General features: G+C 49.8%; 1 protein-coding gene across 1 annotated transcript in view; it reads left to right on the forward strand.

The window, feature by feature from the left end:
* Positions 1-8,352: 8,352 nt before the first annotated feature.
* The window catches only part of LOC129337988 (macrophage mannose receptor 1-like), a 75,772-nt gene continuing 67,609 nt past the window's right edge, over positions 8,353-16,515 (forward strand). The window contains exons 1-3 of the mRNA XM_054992023.1: positions 8,353-8,437; positions 9,038-9,427; positions 10,014-10,184. Coding sequence (XP_054847998.1) covers positions 8,377-8,437; positions 9,038-9,427; positions 10,014-10,184 — 622 coding nt within the window. The 5' untranslated portion in view covers positions 8,353-8,376. The remainder of the gene's footprint in view (positions 8,438-9,037; positions 9,428-10,013; positions 10,185-16,515) is intronic.

Raw genomic sequence — 16,515 nt, forward strand, 5'->3', positions numbered from 1 at the left:
CATTATGGAGAACATCTGTGAAAATGACCTTAGGTTCTTCTCAGGTATACACACCCTTATATACTAATAGTCAAGTGGCTTTGATTTGAAGATAATTAAATTTGGAGACTGGAACCATGAACTGACAAGACAAATCTTCCTACATCTTCCTGAAAAATGCCCCAGGTGTGCAGAAGAATTCTAAAAAACAAAATCACATTAGAGGGTTAAAAAAATGCAAAATGATAAAAGGAGCATCTGTAGCTATAACCAGATGCCCTCAGTAGCTGTTGCTAGGCAACCAAAAGAGTTTAGCCAGTATTCCAGGCTGGGTTACTGTCAGTGAAAGGCTTTGGGGGGCATTTCAAGGGGTTTTTTTTAACTTTGAGGGAGGACTCGTGGCCAGAAGCAACCACTGAGTGACTTGAATCCAGTTACACACTCTCAGCCTACCTACCTCTCAGGGTTGTTGTGAGGATAAAATGGAGGCAAAGAGAATGATGTTAGCTACTTTTGGTCCCCATTGTGGAGAAAGGCACTAGATAAATGAAGTCAATTAAGAAATATAAGTGAAGATGGGGGCAGATAAAGGTAAATTGTTCAGTGGGTTTGAAGGACAGAAGGATGTAGGGAAGAGTGAACATTAGGAGGATGCCAGGAGGAAAAGAGGAAATAGTGTGGGGAAGGGGATTTAGGGGAAAGACTTGTTTCCATTTGCTCTCAGGAGACAACAATAGTTTACTCCCAAAGTAGTGCCACAGAATTAGACTACTGATATATGGAAGAGATGAGTTCTCTTCTTTCTTCATTTGCCCACTGCATCTGCAAGGTGTCGCACTGCTTTCTCCAAGCAGCCACGATCGAGTGCTGCAGGGACATGCATTATGTCCTCCCCTCCCTTATTCTCTCAGTTGCACTCAGTGGTTTGAAGCCTATACAATTTGTGCTGCTCTTCATTTATTGTTGAGGTGATTGTCTGCTGCAGGACACATTCCTCTGGCACTAGCCACTTCCTGATCATTGAAAGACACCTGTATTGCATGAGTGGAAAGATCTTGTGCTAAAGGAACACATTGTGCTGTGCGTTGAGGCACCATGGCACATAATGACACCAAAGTTTTCCTTTTCTGGAACTGATGCTGCTGCATGGTTTTATTGATCTGTCCTCTGATTTGAAGTTCAGAATTACCTACGTGAGGAATACTTGACATATGAACTTAAATTCTGTGATGTTTATGTTACAATATTTACTCACATGCAGGTTGTCTTGTATTGCCACCTATGCTGATGGCGGGGAGGGGGAGAGCGGAATAACAAGACCAGAAACCAGTGCTGGAGTAAAAACAGGCCACAACTTTATTAGCATAACAATAGGAGCATTGGCGCAGCATGAGGGGCAGATCCCAGGAACCCTCGGCTGGCCCGCCTGCCAGCCGGAACCCACCCCCCTCAGCCATGCTGAAGGGGGGACTCAAGGAGTGGCATACAGGGGAGTCACCTGGGTGTGCACCCCTGAGTGGCCTCCCCTGCCACCTGGGAGTGAGCTTTCCTGACCGCCCCTGAGCCGGGCAGGCCCTTCCATAGCTCACCCCCAAGATCCCTTATGGGGATCCCCTTAGAGGGCCTGGGCGCGCAGGCCCTGGCCCCCCGAACGAGATCTGCCCCGATGCTCACCGCCACAGGAGCCCCCCTCGGGGCTCCCCGCCAACGCTCCTATGCGGAGCCAAGATAACAGGCCATCCCTGATGTCTTGCAGCCAAATATCCTGACCCCAACTGGAGAGGTGGACCCCGTCGGGGCGAAAAAGAGGGTCCAAGCGATGTGAAATGTCCGGGTGACTGACAAAGAAGGCCCCTTGTTCCGTGACGAACCTCTCAACGGCTCGGGCCAGCCTCTGCCTGATGCCGTCCACCCTCCTGGGGCAGCGTGCCCCCCGCCACACCTGCCTCTGCAGGAGGTCTGACCAGAGAAAGGCTGTCCGCGGGAAGAGCCTGAACAACTGGCCCAAGTCAGCGCACAGTGATCGCTTCAATTCCGGGCACTCGCGCTCGCCGATGTCATTCTCGCCGAGCTGGATCACGATGGCGTCTGGTGGGCCCTGGAGCTGGGCCTGGCGTGTCAGCATGGGAATAAGGGCATCCCAGCGCATGCCCCGAACCCCCATCCAGCGGATCCGGAGCCGGTCGTCCAAACCCAGGTGTTGACCCCAGCCGGAGGCCGCCGCGTATTTTCCCGCCCAGTGGACGATGCTGTGGCCGCACAACCATGCGATCTTCCCCCTGCCTGGGCAGAGCAACACACAATCATTAGCGAGGGGTCGCCCCGTGGGGGCGGATATAGGAACGAAACGTGCTGGAGCGCCAGCGGCCGATGGCCTGTATGGCCGGCGCTGGGAGCCCCAACCCTGCGGCCACAGTGGCGGCCCCGATGCGAAAGGAGTGAGTGCCAAACTGCATGGGGGGGAAACCCGCATGCCGCAGGCACGCCCTCAGGACCGAGGCAAACTGGTAACGGGTGAGGAGCGAACCGTCCGCGTGCAGGAAGAGGGGGCCGGGGCCGGGCGGGCGTTCGGACAGATATGCCCTGATGGCCCGAACCGGGCACAGGCGCCTGCCCTTGGCTGCCCAAAGCCTGACAGAAGCCCCACGACCCCGCTGGTCAGTCTTGGAACGCCGCAGGAGAATAGTCACCCTGCGGGGGGAGCAAGAGACATCCGAGACGGCCAAGGCCCGCCCCGACGTGTCGGACCTGGACCCAGCGGCCACCTCACTGACCCGGAAGGCACCAAAAAATGTGAGCAGGAAGGCGGCGCGGAAAAGGCGCACCTCAGGCGCGGACCAGCAGAGGCGGGGGAGTGCATGAAGCACCCGTTCCAAAATGGCTAAGGTAATGGGGCGCCGGGGATCAGGGGGCGGCGGGGCCAGCCTGGCCCAGCCCTCGAGGGCCCGACGGGCAAGGAAACCACTGCAAGGGTCGGGGAGGCCCTGTGCCTTGCTGAAAAAGGAAATGGCCGCTAGGTCCCGCCTCATGGACCGGGGGGAGAGACCCAGGCCCTTAAGGTGTGCCAGGTACTGTAGGACCATGTCCTGAGACGCGGGCCAGGGACCATGGCCCCTCGCGCCTGGGAAAAAGGCCTGGAAGCGGGTGGCGGCTGCCGCGTAAGCTCGGAGGGTGGACGGGGCCACTGAGCAAAGTACTCCCTGCATCACGGTGTCCCTCCAATCGCCCACAGGTCCTCCGGGAAGGGGTCGGGGGTGCGACGAGCCTCTGGGGCCAGCGTGAAGAATCTCTCCATCTGGAAGCGAGACAATGCGTCGGCCAAGCCGTTCTCCACCCCTGCAACATGGCGTGCTGAGAAGGTAATGTTAGCAGCTAGACAGGTTAACACGAAGCGGCGAACAAGCCGCATGACCCGCTCAGAGCGAGAGGACTGCCGGTTGATGACCCTCACGGCGGCCATGTTGTCACACCAGAAAGTGACACGCTTGTCGCGCAGCGCGGACCCCCATATGACCACTGCTACAACGATGGGAAAGAGTTCTAGGAATGTGAGGTCCCTGAGGATACCAGACCCCGCCCAGGTGGGGGGCCAGCGCCGCACACACCAGCGCCCCCTGAAGTAAACCCCGAACCCCAGGCTACCTGCTGCATCGGAGTGGACCTGCAAGTCCGAGCCCAGGTCGAGGGGGTCCTGCCAAAGGGAGACTCCATTGAATCCCGACAGGAACTCCACCCACACCCGGAGGTCAGCCTTGATGCCTTTATTCAGCCGGATGCGATGATGAGGGGCAGAGACCCCCCGACAAGCCCTGGACAGGCGGGAGCAAAAGGCCCGGCCCGGGGAGACCACCCTGCACGCGAAATTCAGGTGGCCGATGATGGACTGCAGCTCCCTGAGTGTGCATTTTTCCCGGGGCAGGGCGGCCGCGATGAGGGCCTGCAGTCGGGCTAGCTTGTCCGCCGGGAGCCTGGATCTGCCGGCTACAGAGTCCAATTCTATGCCCAGGTAGGTGAGGCAGGAGGAGGGGCCCTCCGTTTTTTCCTGCGCGAGGGGCACCCCCAGCTCACTGGCCAAGGACTGGAAGGAGCTGAGGCGGTCGGCACAGGCCGAACCGCCTGGGGGGGTCATCAACAGGAAGTCATCTAAATAATGACAGATGAATGGGGACCCCATGCGTACCTTGGCCGCCCACTCGAGAAAGGTGCTAAACGTCTCGAAGGCCGCGCAGGCCACTGAACAGCCCATTGGCATAGCCTTGTCGACGTACCACTTGTCCTGGAACTTAAAGCCCAGCAGACAGTGGTCTGCTGGGTGAACCGGAAGCAAGCGGAAGGCTGACTGCACATCGCACTTGGCCATGAGGGCGCCCTGCCCGCATGCCCTGACCAGGCGGACAGCATGGTCAAATGATGCGTACCGGACTGAACAGAGCTCGGGTGGGATCAAATCGTTCACTGATGAGCCCTTGGGATAAGACAGATGGTGGATGAGGCGAAATTCCCCGGGGGTCTTCTTAGGGACGACCCCCAGGGGGGAAACCCTGAGGTTGGGGAGAGGGGGACGATCGAAAGGACCCGCCACACGCCCAGCCAACACCTCCTTGGCCACCTTGGCCGCAACCACCTCCGGGAAGTCTCTGGCGGACTTTAGATTACTGGCTGTTGTGGCAACTCGGGGGCCGGTGAAGGGGATCCTGAAGCCCCCCGCGAAACCCTCACGCAGGTATGTGGCAGCCTGCCTATTAGGGTAGCATGCCAGGAGGGGAAGGAGGGCTGCCAAGCGGATGGGGGTTTTGGCGAGGCCCAACGCTGCCTGACCCGGATTAGCTGCCGCCACCCGGGACCTGGGGGGCAGAGGAGGCTGATCCTCCTTCCTTCCGTGCAGCTGCGGCGGAGGACCGGCCCCCCCGAAAGGGCTGGGAGGGGGCAGCTCCCCGGGGGCATGACGGGCGGGCATGGGGCCCCCCACAGGAGTCGCAATTGTGGTCAAACCGGCACTTTGGACGGAAGCACTTGCCCTGGTTGTACTCCCAGCAGGGGCCCCTGGACCTGTCCCGGCGAAAGGACCAGCGCGAGCCACGGGACGCCTCCCCCTTGCCCCTCATGTGAGGCCCCACCAACCAAAGCCAAAGTTTCTGATTAATCAGGTCCCACCGGGCCCGCGGGTTGTGGGAGGCCCTCTTACGGAAGGCCTCATCGTATTCTATGGCCGCCTGTTCCCCAGCGAGGGCCCGAGCCCGGAGGACATTGCTGAGATGGTTGGACAGGTGCCAGCCCCTATCGGGGTACGCCACCTGCACCACCCCCATGTATACAGAGAAGTCCTCCAGCCAGTTGGAAAATGTCCGTTCGGCTGCAGGCTTACTCGCCTTCTTGTCCCGCTTGGAGACGGGGGCAGACCTGCCATCCTCCGCCTCTGGCTTCAAAAGTGAAAATATGTCCATATAATAGCCATTGAGGATACGTTCCCGCGCTCTACGGGACAGGTGGAGGCCCAGAGGGTCCTCGTCATCCGTGAAGGATGCGCCCCGGGGAGAGGGCTCCCCTTTGCCCCAAACCTCCTGGGGGTCCCGCTCGCCCCCAAGGCCCCTGGCCCGCCGCCGCTGGGCCCATGCTGGCAGGCCTGGGACCCCAGACGCTTCTTCCCAGTACTCCTCCCCTGGGGACCCATCCTCCGACGAGGAGGACTCACCTGTGGTTTCCCCGCTGTCTGAGTCCTCCCGGCGACACCGGCTTCTTCTCCTTCGCGCCTTCCTCCCCTTCTTCGCTGGCCTCTGGCGCTCCCTGCTGCTCGATTCCGCCGAGCTGGCAGAGAAGGAGCGCGGTTCCTCCTGGGCTGGGGCGGCGCGCTTCCTCCCCCGCCTGCTGCCCGTACCGTGCCGTGGGGCCTCCACAGGCCCAAGAGAAGGGGCCCCTGCCCCAGACCCAGAGTTCCCCAACTGGTCCACCCGGGCGGTCAGTAGCTCTAAGGCCCGGCTGATGCTACTCAAGGAGTCCGGGGCAGGAGAGGCCTGGCCCTTGGCTGCTCTGGCTGGGCTCCGCCCCGCGCGCTTCCCCCCCTTTGCCTGGGAGGCTGGCTTAGACCTACGGTGGTTGCCCGGCCCAGAAGCCGGGCCCCTCCCCCTGGAGCTGCCACTGGGTCCCCCTGCCTCTGAGGGGGGCGGGGACTGCCTCGTACCATCAGCCCTCAGTGGAGGGCGACGAGTCCTCCTCGCGGGTGCATGGCCTGCGGAGGAGCTCTTTTCGGCGCCGCCCGTGGAGGCAGTGCTCCTGCTCCCCCGCGTGCTCTGGGAAGGGGGCGTGCCGTTGCCCGGCGGGTGGAGGGCTCTGCTCCCCCGCCCGCCGCTAGCCCGGGCTGTAAGCATGCCCCTCCCCGAAGCCCTGGTCTGCTTTGCAGGGGCCATGCCGCCCTTCCCCCTGCCTGCTATCCCCCCCGGGCCGAAAGTGCCGCTTGACTCGACGTCCTCCGGCGTCCCGCGCACCGCTGCCGCTTCTGCTCCGCGAAGCCCGAGGCACAGCTCCGACCACGTGCCCTCGCGATCTGCGTGCGCTTCTCGCTGCGGGGTCTTCTGCCGAGGTTGGGCCGCCGCTGCTCTTCTAGCTCGGTCAAGGCGAAAGGCTCAGCTCCAGCCTTGCGCCTCCGACCCGCGCCCGCTCGGTCTTCGGCTGCCCGTTCCCGCTGTGATCCGCCGCCTCGCTCAGTTCCGTTCGAACTCCACCGTCGACTGAAGCGGGGTGGAGCCAGCCACGGGGCTATATAGGGAGGGGCCGGACCGGAGGGAAGACCGCAGTCCGGCTCTGGGCCCCGCCCCCCCAGCCAACCCCGGCCGCCCCGATTGGATGGCCGGGGTTTGAATCCATTGGCTGGGGGTCGCCCCGGGCCGCTGGGAAGCCCCGCAACATGGCGACCGCCACGCTTCGCCCTCCCCTGCGCCGGCGGTAACCTGGGCCCAGGTAAGTCTGAGCCCGACGATTCTCTTACAAATTACAGTTATATCCAATAATTAAAAAATATGTATTACTTCTTTAGGTCATCTTACACTCAGGGTCATCTTCATTGGGAGTAAATGTGTATTTGCCATTTTTAATTTACTCTTGCGGCCCTGTCCTGTATATGTTCAGACTAGAATTGTACAGACTTCAGTGAGACTTCCCTTGTGATAAAAGCATAGATGGAATTGTAAAAAATGTGTGCCTTTGTTTTCTTCTTTGCTCAAGTGCTGTTACTAACTTGGAATGTTTACTGAATGGCTTAAATGTAAATGTTTCCATGCTTGACAGGAAACACCTCAAATCTATAGATATGGCTGCAGATAACATATATTTAGCTTTTCAGTTACAGCTTACTCCATCCCATGGTGTTGAAAGAACTCATTTCTTACATCCTGTTGCTCAATATGTCTCCTCTGACCCTCTGATTTCAATTTAACATGATTAAAGCTGCTGTCCTAAGCAAACTTCTCAGAACATAAGGCGTTGAGTACAAGTGACACACCATGGCACATAACTGACACCTTTTTCAAAACTGAGTCCCACAAGTTTCCCCGCCCTCCACACACATGCGAGTTGAGCCAAGTCATATATCAAACTTAAATAAATATTTCTTTCCTCCTGAACTCTGGGAACTCGAGGTGGCAATACAACTGATCATATCATTGTTTCATCTGGTTCTGTATCCTCTCCTGTAGGTAGCACCAATCTCCACTGTCTCAGACGGAAAGATTTTTTTCCTTTGACTTACCACTTTAACTCCTTTAGCTGCAGATGCTGAACCTACTGAGTGGAAGACAGATGCTCTCACACACTAATATGTACACAGGGAAAACCACTAGTAACAATTTGGAGAGGAGAAATGGTGGAAGGACGGTGATTTAGGTGATGTGAAAAAACTTGACCTGAGATTTGGGAGAGTTGTTGCTAGTCTGAGTATCATACTGGTCTAATTCTGTATCAGGCAATGCCATGTGTTCATGTGTTTGCTGAGTGAGCAGACAGAAGGGCCATAATTTTGCAGTACTGCAAAAGGCAAAGAGCCATGACATGCTGAGGATGATGAGCAAAAGAAAGAGTAAAGTTAAAGGTACAGCTAAGACGTTGTGTTTCTTTTACAGAATTGATGATATTGGTGTTTTCAATGGATATATGAGGAAAGGAAGTTCAGTTGCGGAGTGATGAAAAGCTCGTTCTTGAATTTACGCAATTCTTTCAGTGGAAATTAGTATTTTTCTTGGGCGTGATCAATTGCGTGGCAAAAATTTCTTATATATAGCACCCTATGTTACAATATTGCCTAATGTAGAAGTGAAAATGCCTCTGTGCCCAGTTCATTTCTGAAGGAGCTGCTGAAGACCTGCTAACTTAAGTTGGTCTTATTTACAAGGGGATTTGTCGAGGCCAATGTCTCCTTTTTTGCTCCTAAATTTCTTGCTTCTCATTCGGCCGTCTTTCCAGATACCAGGTATGTTCCTGTTCATTTCCATCACCACTGAAAACTCAGCACTAAAGGGAATGGCATCCTTCATAACAACTTTAAAACTAACTGCTGAAAGTTTAAGAAATAATGTTAAATTTCATTCTCTGAGAATGCAGAGGAAATGATGGACTGAATGTTAGAATTGTACATATCAACAACTATGTCAATTAATGCTGAAGACCATTTGCTGTACTGATTTTGGGCGGGGGACAAAAAAGAGTTTGCTTCTTTTTATTGGAGAAGCCAAGCAATCCACTCGATCATTATTATACCTGCATAAAAAGGAAGCTATTTCTAGAAGTATATGGGGTTTTATAATTATGTAAATACTGGTATTATTAGCTTGCAAGGCAGTATCATCCTTATCTATAATATAAGAACTTAGGATAAGCACAGTGCATTTGAAAAATGCTGTCAATGGCAAATATAAAATAATCTTCCAGTTCTCACTCTTTCCCTTTCTTTCTCCCGCTCTATTGTATTGTCTCTAATGCTGAAGTCTGGTATCTTCATCGTGTCAGACATTCTCATGTAGGAGGCAATGAGGCACTTTCTCAAAATGCTACTGTTATTTTGATTTTACAGAAGGTGATACTTTTCTGATAAACCATGAGAAATATAATCTTTGTATGCAACCCAGAGGAACTTCTGTCATCTCACTTAGTAAGTGCAATAAGGATACAAAGATCCAAAACTTTAAGTGGACTTCCAGTCAGCAGATATTGAACATGGGATTAAAGTTATGCTTGGGAGCATCTGCAAACTTCAGCCAACTTGAATTTTCCTCCTGCAATCAGACCAATGAACTTCAGAAATGGGCATGCATCAATGATACCTTCCCTGCAATCATTGGACAAAACTGGTTTTTGTCTTATGGTCCTGGACAACATGTCCGGTTGAATAATGCACCTGATGTCAAAGCAACCTGGAAGATTGATGGAACCAAAGACAGTTTGTGTGCTAAAGGCTTTGAAGGTAAGTTTCAGAAGGTGTTGTTTTCAGTGTTAAGCTGAGCACCCTGCATCTAGCCATGCTGGCTCGTCTCCTGTCAGGAGATCATGAACAAGCTGTTCTGAAAAGAATTGATTTTGTCCTACAAATATTGCTTATTTGAATATTTCTCACCTTCAAATAAATGAGCTGTATAGGGAATTGTTTTAGAAACAAATACTGATCAATGACAGTGACACATATTTCTTTTCAAAGCACACACCATTATGCTTTTCTAAAATATATGTATTTTGAGCAATTCATGCAACTTCAAGTCCTATTACATTTAATGATTTTTTAAAAAATCAGTAAAAGAGAATCAGGGAAACTGATATACATCTAAGTGATGGCAAGATGCCATGTTTTTATTCAGAGCCAGAAGTTCCAAAGGTAACATTGAAAAGGACTTTTTCATTTACTCAATGGAAGATAACATGGGTCCTTCCATTGAAGTGAACATTGATGTGATTGGTGCTTTGGACTGAGGACTTGGTAGCATTCCTATATAACGAATTCTGTTCTTGATACTTTTAAGCATCCTAATATACTATTTATTTCACTTTGTCTGTAGCTCAATTTACCATAGATGGCAATTCCTATGGAGCCCCCTGTGTATTCCCGTTCAAGTATGAGAATGAGTGGTATGTTGAATGCATAACAGACAGTGAACATCCACAACCTTGGTGCGGAACAACTGCTGATGTTGATAAAGACTCTTTAACCGGATATTGTCCAGTAAAAGGTAAAACTATCATAACATTTTGTTCCAGCCTTTAGTCTGCCATCACATACTAGCTGCTTGGAAGGGTAGGATTCCAAAGAACTTTTACCCCCCCCCCCCACATACACATTTCCTTGTTTAATTCACTCCCTCTCCTTTCTCCATGATATATGCTTAATTTGTGGCTAGACTTCATTGCCACAAGCACCATGTAACATAAGATTAAATGCAGAGTTGTCGTAACTCTGCTAAAGTTTTAATGTTAGAAACAGTAACTACAGCCTTCATAATTATTGCTGCTACTCCTATAGTGGACTCTAATATTAGAAAAGATATAACATTTTAATCAAAAAATTAATGTTCTAATAATTAAAAAGACTTCCAATAGTTACTACTGTACATTCTCTTTTTTTCAAACCTATTAATACGCTATGCTTCACTATTGTGCCCAAGAATGGGATATTTGTTAGAGGTTTGCACCGAGAAATTTTTTGTTATACTTTCTGATTCAAACTTTGAGGGGTGGATTTTTACTTATTTCTGGATAGGATATTACCAGTTCAACAGTCAAAGCTGTTTTTTTTTTTTTGAGACTATTATTTTAGATGGGAAATCTGTTCAAGGATCTGGGGCAGCTGACACCAAATTTGCACAGAACATATTCCTCCCTCTATTCTAAAGACCCCCTAAGTTTCAAGCAGGTTGAAGAAATGGAGTTGATTTTACAGACCCTCAGAATAGGTGTCTCTCTTTATAGCTGTACGTCTCTTTCTACAGATTCCTAAAATGGCCTAGAAGGAGAGCACCAGACAGGCAATGTCATAAAAAAACACCTCTGCCTGCATTCATTTCATTTTTCTACTCTTACAGAGACTAACTGACAATAAAAAAGTTTTACCTTTCAACTGGAAACTCTCCATTTGGCATGCTTCCTTGTTGTGGCCTGTTTGTTTAATAAAGTAAGGAATGAGATCAGCAACGTTTCCACTTTTCCCTATGGGGACATCAGGGGCTGGGGCTGGGGAGGCTGTTTTTCAACCAAAGGACACCAAAATTGCAGAGGAGCAGCTACTGCCTGTCTACTACAGACCACCCAAGATTCAATCAAATTGGACCAAGCATTATTATTCTACAGCCACTGGTTCCTGCAGGCTTTCTACTTTCAGAGAGAAGTAGGAAGGACAAGGCAGCTCTCTGCAGCTTGGAATTGGCTGGGATTGCTCTGTGCTTCTTCTTTACAAGGATCTGATTAGAAAGAAGAAATGCCATTGTCCAGGAAATCAATAGAATAAAAGATAAACACATGTTTATGCTGTATGGCTGATAACCACCAGAAATCAGGAAAAAATCTGGATTTTTTTGAGGACAGTGTTTTGCAATTCCCAAGCATTTTGGATTTGTGTTACCATTCTGGGAAATCAAGGCAATTATTTGAAACTACAATTTCTGTATATATCTTCAGCTTGGGTATTTCATTATGCAGGCCCCTAATATTTGTTACTGGCTGATAACAATTCACATCATTAGGGTTCAAGGAGAGCTTCTTTAGAATGAATTTCCTGCCCACATCATTCAAAATAAGACTTTAAAACCCTCCTTTTCTGGTTGTGTATTTGTTATGTGCCATCAAGTTGCTTTTGACTTATGGCAAACCTATCAACGAAAGACATCCAGAACATCCTACCATTATCAGATCTTGCAAACTGAATGCCAGAGCATCCTTTATTGAGTCAGGCCATCTCATTTTGGGTTTCCCTCTTTTCCTGCTTGCCTTTATCTTTTCCTAGCATTATTGTCTTTCCCAGTGAGTCTTGTATTCTCAAGATGTAACCAAAGTATGATAGCCTCAGTTTTGTCATTTTATCTTCTAGAGAGAATTCTGGCTTGATTTGATCTAAGCCCACTTATTTGCCTTTTTGGCAATCTGTGGCATCCACTAAATGCTCTTCCAGCACCACATGGCTGCTCTTTCACGTCTAAACTTTCTTCTGATTTCTTAGTTGCCATCTCCCTTTTGGTTGATAATTGAGCCAAGGAATAGAAAATCTTTAACAATTTCAGTTTCTTCATTGTCAGCTTTAAAATGGTGCAATTCTTGAGCAGTCATTATTTTTGTCTTCTTGATGTTCAGCTGTAATCCTGCTTTGGCACTTTCTACTTTAACCTTCTTCAGTATTTTCTGCCAGTAACATAGTGTATCTGCAGAGCTCAAATAATTTTTCCTGTATTCTTGCCACCAAATCAGACCCCATCAGCAGATACGTGAAGCTGAGATTTTTTGACACAATACTGACTCTCTTGTTGCCCTGTTTGAAAGGATCCTTGTGAAACACTTCATAGTCCATTTGGCTTTTCACTGTACTGAATATTTTGGCAACATCCACAATTTGGTCATTCCCCTTTGGTCAAATTAAATAGCACTGGTCCACATATCACTGGGAGACCCCACTGCTTATTCCTGGTATAGGGAAAACTGTTTACTCCAATTCTGCTCCCAGTTCTTTAACCAGTTTACAACTGAACAGGCTCCTGCCCCCCATGCCATTTTCCTGACCCCACACTATGCTAGGGGTATTAGTCACCCCATCAGGAGGCTGCACATGCACAGTCAGTGGCCAAAGAAACTTGCTATCTCCAAGACTTCTTCCCAGTATTTATTAAATTGATGATGTGCCAATAGTAGTTTTGAATAATGAAAATATGTTAAAACATAGTGAGCAATTTTAAAGTGATCTGGCATTATCTTGTATGTATTCTTTTTCTAATTTGAGCTGACATAAAATAGAAGTTAATCCAGCACATAGTGGAATTTTGAATTTCACAATGTGCACTATTTTAAAACTTACCAATAATGTATCTAAATCAGCATTAATTAAGATTCATGAGATTTACTCTTTCCTCTAGCCTCATTTCACTATGTGAATGAAATATTCATTTGCAGCCTGGTTGTAAACACATAAAGCTGCCTTATACTCAGATAAAACATTTATCACAGTCAGTCTTGTCAATACTGACCCTCTGCTTACGGTTGCCAGGTCCCTCTCACCCCCCCACCAGGAGGTAGGGAGAGCTGGCACTTACCTTTTGCCACTCACAAGGATCCTCTTCATGTGCCCCGGGGCTGATGCAATGATGTCACCTCCAGTAGTGATGTCATTGCACTGGCTGCACAAGTGCTCCTGTGCTCCACACAAGGCCCCAAACAAAGTGCAGGAATGCTCCCGCAGCCGACAAGACAACATCACTTCTGCAAGTGACATCACTCTGTCAGTTGGGAGCACACACGCAGCATGCATTCCTGAGGTGCATGCCAGTGGCAGGCAACCTCTGGGAGCTTGCCCACCACTTCTGGGAGCTTGATGAGGAGGCAAATCCCCGGGAGTGCCTAGGTGCCCAGGAATGCCTGGCAGGCACCTGGGAACCCTACCTCTGCCAGAGTCTCTGCTATGCCTTTGGTAAAACACACCACTCACTATCTGATGTTTTAAAACTGGAGACAACAGAGATCAAACCTGGGACCTTCTGCATGCAAAGCAGGTGCTCTCCCACTGAATCATAGTCCCTCCCAAGCTTTGTGAAAGGTTTTAGATTGCTTCATTGTTGGGAAAGCCTTTATATTAAACCATACAATTAGTATAAAGATGCTGTATGATCCATTGCACTGTAGTGACACTGATCAATGTCCATGTTGAACTGCATCAATATCTAGATATACACACTGGCAACAATATAGCTATTTCTACATTGATGACTGGCTATGCCTTTGGTAAAACACCCATTCTTTTACATAACATACTACTCCACATGCATAGGAAATCCGTTTGCCCAAGGATTTCCCCATGGCCCTTTCCTACCACGTGCAAGGGGCAGGGCCCTTTAAACACCCCACAACCCCCAGCCTCCACCCCCCTGCCCCACCCCAGCACAGCTGGGCTGTTGCTGCTGGGTGCAAGAGGGACTGAGAAATTCTCTCCGTCCCTCGGACAGTGGGCAGAGCTGGTGCCACAGACTGCTTCTGCTCGCTGTCAGAGGGACAAGGAGGCTCACCTCGTCCCTCTGACAGCGGGCAGAGCTGGGGCCGCCATGGGGCCACTTCTGTCTGCTGTCAGAGGGACAAGGAGAGACTCCCCTGGTCCCTCTGACAGTGGGCAGAGCCGGTGCTGCCATGGGGCAGCTTCTACCTGCTGTCAGAGAGACGAGGAGAATCTCCTCGTCCCTCTGACAGCGGGCAGAGCTGGTGCCTTGGAGCTGCTCCTTCTCAGTGCCAGCAGGACAGAGAGATTCTCTCCATCCCTCTTGCACTGGGAAAGCTAGCACCACCCCCTTTGCTGTCATTTTCTCTTCACAGGTGCAAAAACTGTACTGCCTGTTGGAAGCTACTTTGAGGGGGAAACAGCCCCCCTGCCACCTGCCAGCTGATAGTTTAAAGGGATCTTTAAAGGGCCATGAACACGAACACCAAACATGTTCGTTAAGGGGACATGTTTAAAGGGCCCTTCCCAGTGTCCAATACCCACCAAATTGGCAGGGCACAGAGTCTTCACTGTCCTCTGAAGACCCCCCAAGTTTCAGAGAGATTGCAGCCCAGGAAAAGTATGATCCATGCCCCCCCTTTGCTGTCTATTTCTCTTCTGAGTGGCAAAAACTGGACTGTCTGCTGGAAGCTGAAGGGTTTGTTGTTGCCATCAACTAACATTGTTTGTTGCCAACAAACAATGAACATAACTGGTTAAATCCAGAAGGAAAGCCAGAAGGAGTTCAGACAGAGTTCAGTCCTTGTCGTTGCCAGGGGAATTGATTGAAGGCGCCTGAGTGTCTGGCTTCTGTTAGTGAATGGACTGTTCATGGGTTTTTTTCATTCGTATTGCTGTTCGTGCCCATGTCTAGTCATGAGACTGTGGACATGTGGAGCCCAAGTATGCCTGTGTACCTGAGGTTCTCCAACACAAGAAGGAAGCCTGCAGCCCCTGCTCCCTCCTCATAGCACTTGAAGCCTCACTGAGTGCTGGGGCACTTTGTAAAGGTGAGCTTCCTATGCATGTTCGTTAAGGGGACATGTTCTGTTATGTTCATTGTTTGTTGTTGGCAACAAACAATGTTAGTTGATGACAACAAACAATGAACAGGTTGTTCGGAATTTTTTTCCCATTCATGCCCATGTCTACTCATGACTGTGGAACCCACAGAGCCTAAGAAAGGGGCAGACAGGGCCCCACTCCTTGGCTTTTTCTGCTTGCAAAAACAGCACAGAAGGGATCCCTCACAACATGCAGAGCTGCACAAAGTGATGGAACTCTTTGTAAAGGTGAGTTCCTCTAGATACATGTCATTGTTACTTGTGCCTGTTGTAATGCATAGATAAGATCTTATTGTATTGTATAGATAAGCATGTAGGCTCCACATGAGACCACTGTGGTAGGTAGGAGACTGCATGTACCCCTTATTCTCATTCACCTGCCCTGTTTAGAACTTTACTGAATGGATGAGAAAGGATGGGCACTATATGGGGGCTTGCCTACAGTTACCAGGGTGGCAACTGGCAGCAGACTCACCAAGGCAGTAGGGGCACTTGCTGGTGATATAAGAACATCACTCTTTGGATTTCTTGAGTACTATGCAGACAGTCCGTAGGGTATGCTCTCCTTTGTATTTGGGATTGTCCTATCCAAAGGTACCCTTACTATATTTAGATTTTTTAACCATTCCACAATTTGTGCTCGCAAGATTAAACTCTATTTCTTCCCAAGTAATGCAAGGTGGAATGCAAAAGATTTCATATCCTGATAGACTTTCTGACTGTGGTACTGGACAGATGGAAACTTTGGAGCATTGTTTATTATGGTATTAGGGACTTGTGGATTACTCCCATTTTTTACAGGTTGTCAGTACCAGTATCAGATAAGATTTAAAAAAGGTTTAAAAAACCGGTTGGAAGTTGTAGATTTAAGAGTTACACTGGCCAATGCTAATTTTTTTCATATGTAATTAAATGTAAAGGATTTTAAGTATGGCAAATGTTGGGTTATTTTTAACTTTTCTGTTTGTTGTAGTAATAATCAGTAATTGGAGTAGATGTCCTAGAGTCAAGATTATTTTTCTGGGGATATGTGCTGGTACAGAGTCCTGGCACCTTGTACACCTCTTGGGTATTTGGGATATGGGCTGAGAGAGGAGAACTTCACACATACCAGCACTATAGATGGGCACGAACTGGGAAAATTCCCAACTGTGCGGTTCATGGTTCGTTGCATTTCACGAACCACGAACTTGCCCCAGATCACTAACAGGTTAGTTTTGTTTGTGAAAACGTCACTTCCAGGTCAGCAGAAGTCCGCAGAGAGCCCATCCCCCA

Source organism: Eublepharis macularius, chromosome 11 (assembly GCF_028583425.1).
Source record: "Eublepharis macularius isolate TG4126 chromosome 11, MPM_Emac_v1.0, whole genome shotgun sequence".
NCBI lineage: Eukaryota > Metazoa > Chordata > Lepidosauria > Squamata > Eublepharidae > Eublepharis > Eublepharis macularius.